Consider the following 1,795-nt stretch of genomic DNA (forward strand, 5'->3'; position numbering starts at 1 on the left):
AAATGAATGAGGATGCATCTAAAAAGCCCGTGAAGGTTACAAAGAAATATGGAAGAGGAAATAAGGTAAATATCTCCGTGTATAATGGTTTATAAAATATTCTTTCAAATTTTATAGACTACATTCAATTATCATTTCTGATTTATAAGGCTGTTATTGAATTCGAAATTGCTAATTTATTTTTTTTGTCTTGTAATATTAGGGAATGAAGAAAGGTGTAACACCCCCATGTGAAGTACAACAACAAGTAGAAGATGATGCAGAAATCGGTGCTAAAGAGAGTGCAAATTCAGAAACCAATGAAGTAAGCTGATTTATAAGTCTTTATAAACTGATTGATTTTTTAAATGTTTAATATACTCTATGTAATTTTACTTATTGTGTCATTAAAATTGAAGGATGGAGAAGTGAATGATGATGCATCTAACAAGCCCGTGAAGTTTACAAAGAAACTTGGAAGAGGAAATAAGGTAAATATCTCTGTGTATAATGGTTTATAAAATATTCTTTCAAATTTCATTGACTACATCCAATTATCATTTTTTATTTTCTTAATTGTTATGCTTATAAAGGAACCTAACGTTGACACATCCAAATCAAAAAGACAAAAGAAACAAGAAGATTCAGCTGGTGATGTGATAGGACGTGTATTGGAAGATCTGAAAAAAACCGATTAGAAGCATGGCGAATTTAAAGAAATGAAGCTCTTTCAGTTTTTTAGTGCTTTTAACTAATATCAATGAAACTTTTTCAGTTTTAGTGTTATCTTTTGTTGATGTCTTCAATGAGGAACATCTTTTGGCTTGTACCTTAATCCTCCTTGATGAGGAAAATATCTTTTGGTTTGTACCTTAATCCTTTGATAAGGAAACATATTTTATTTATGTTCATGCAGGTAAGCTAAGATATCAAAAGAACATATAATTTCTGCAATTAATCTGAATCCTAATGTTTTATAAAGGGTGGTTAATGTAACCACACATTTCGTATAATAAGTAACATAACTTCTATTAGACACCTGTAAACTTTATAAAGAATTATAAAATGATAAATGTAATAATAAAAGGTTCCCCAAAAGCTATGCGATTCCAATTCTCTCTTATAACATCATAAAAAATAATCAATTGCACACAAGTTTTTATAATACTCTGTTATCAAATAGGCATTACACAACTACCTTTGTTGTGTCCTTTCTGTCCACATCTGCTACATTTGTAAGACTTGAGTGATGGTTTGGATATGGGCCGATATTTTCCATACTCCCACGAACTTGGTATCCTCTTTTTTTCCTCCTGCCACTAGGAAAGCTTGTAGATGGAGGGCGACAAACAAATGAAGCTACATGGGGAGGAATATCCCAATATGCTTTATCACCAACAGGATATACACTCTCTGAATATGCTAGTGTAAACCTAATAAGAAAATTAAGAGAATTAGATAAAGGTACAACCAAGAAACAAAAATGAAAAACAAGTATTGTAGAACAATGTTTATAAAACCTTATAAATTCGATCAATTGTATAAACGTGGTAAAGTATTACCACTATGACTGAGAGAACGCACCTTTCATTGGAGAAAAACTCATCGACATAATCATTTTCATGCTTATTTCCAGCCTTTGCAGCGGCAATTGCATGAGCACAAGGAAACTTCTCAACATCAAACACAAAGCATGAACAATGCCTTGTTTGAAAATTCACCACTTGATCTCTTGTATCTCCCTTAACCTCAAACTCTGAATCATTGATTTTGGAAACTTCGAGAAAGCGAGACGTAAAATCATATAGCTCCTTCA

The 1,795-nt window shown here is 31.8% G+C and overlaps 1 protein-coding gene across 1 annotated transcript in view; it reads left to right on the forward strand.

Moving 5' to 3' along the window:
* Positions 1-677, forward strand: part of LOC106344876 (probable serine/threonine-protein kinase irlF) — a 3,642-nt gene extending 2,965 nt beyond the window's left edge. The window contains exons 9-11 of the mRNA XM_013784174.1: positions 203-304; positions 399-470; positions 573-677. Of these exons, the coding sequence (XP_013639628.1) occupies positions 203-304; positions 399-470; positions 573-677 (279 nt within the window). The remainder of the gene's footprint in view (positions 1-202; positions 305-398; positions 471-572) is intronic.
* Positions 678-1,795: the final 1,118 nt, after the last annotated feature.

The sequence above is a fragment of the Brassica oleracea genome, chromosome C5 (genome assembly GCF_000695525.1).
Source record: "Brassica oleracea var. oleracea cultivar TO1000 chromosome C5, BOL, whole genome shotgun sequence".
NCBI classification, from domain to species: Eukaryota; Viridiplantae; Streptophyta; class Magnoliopsida; order Brassicales; family Brassicaceae; genus Brassica; species Brassica oleracea.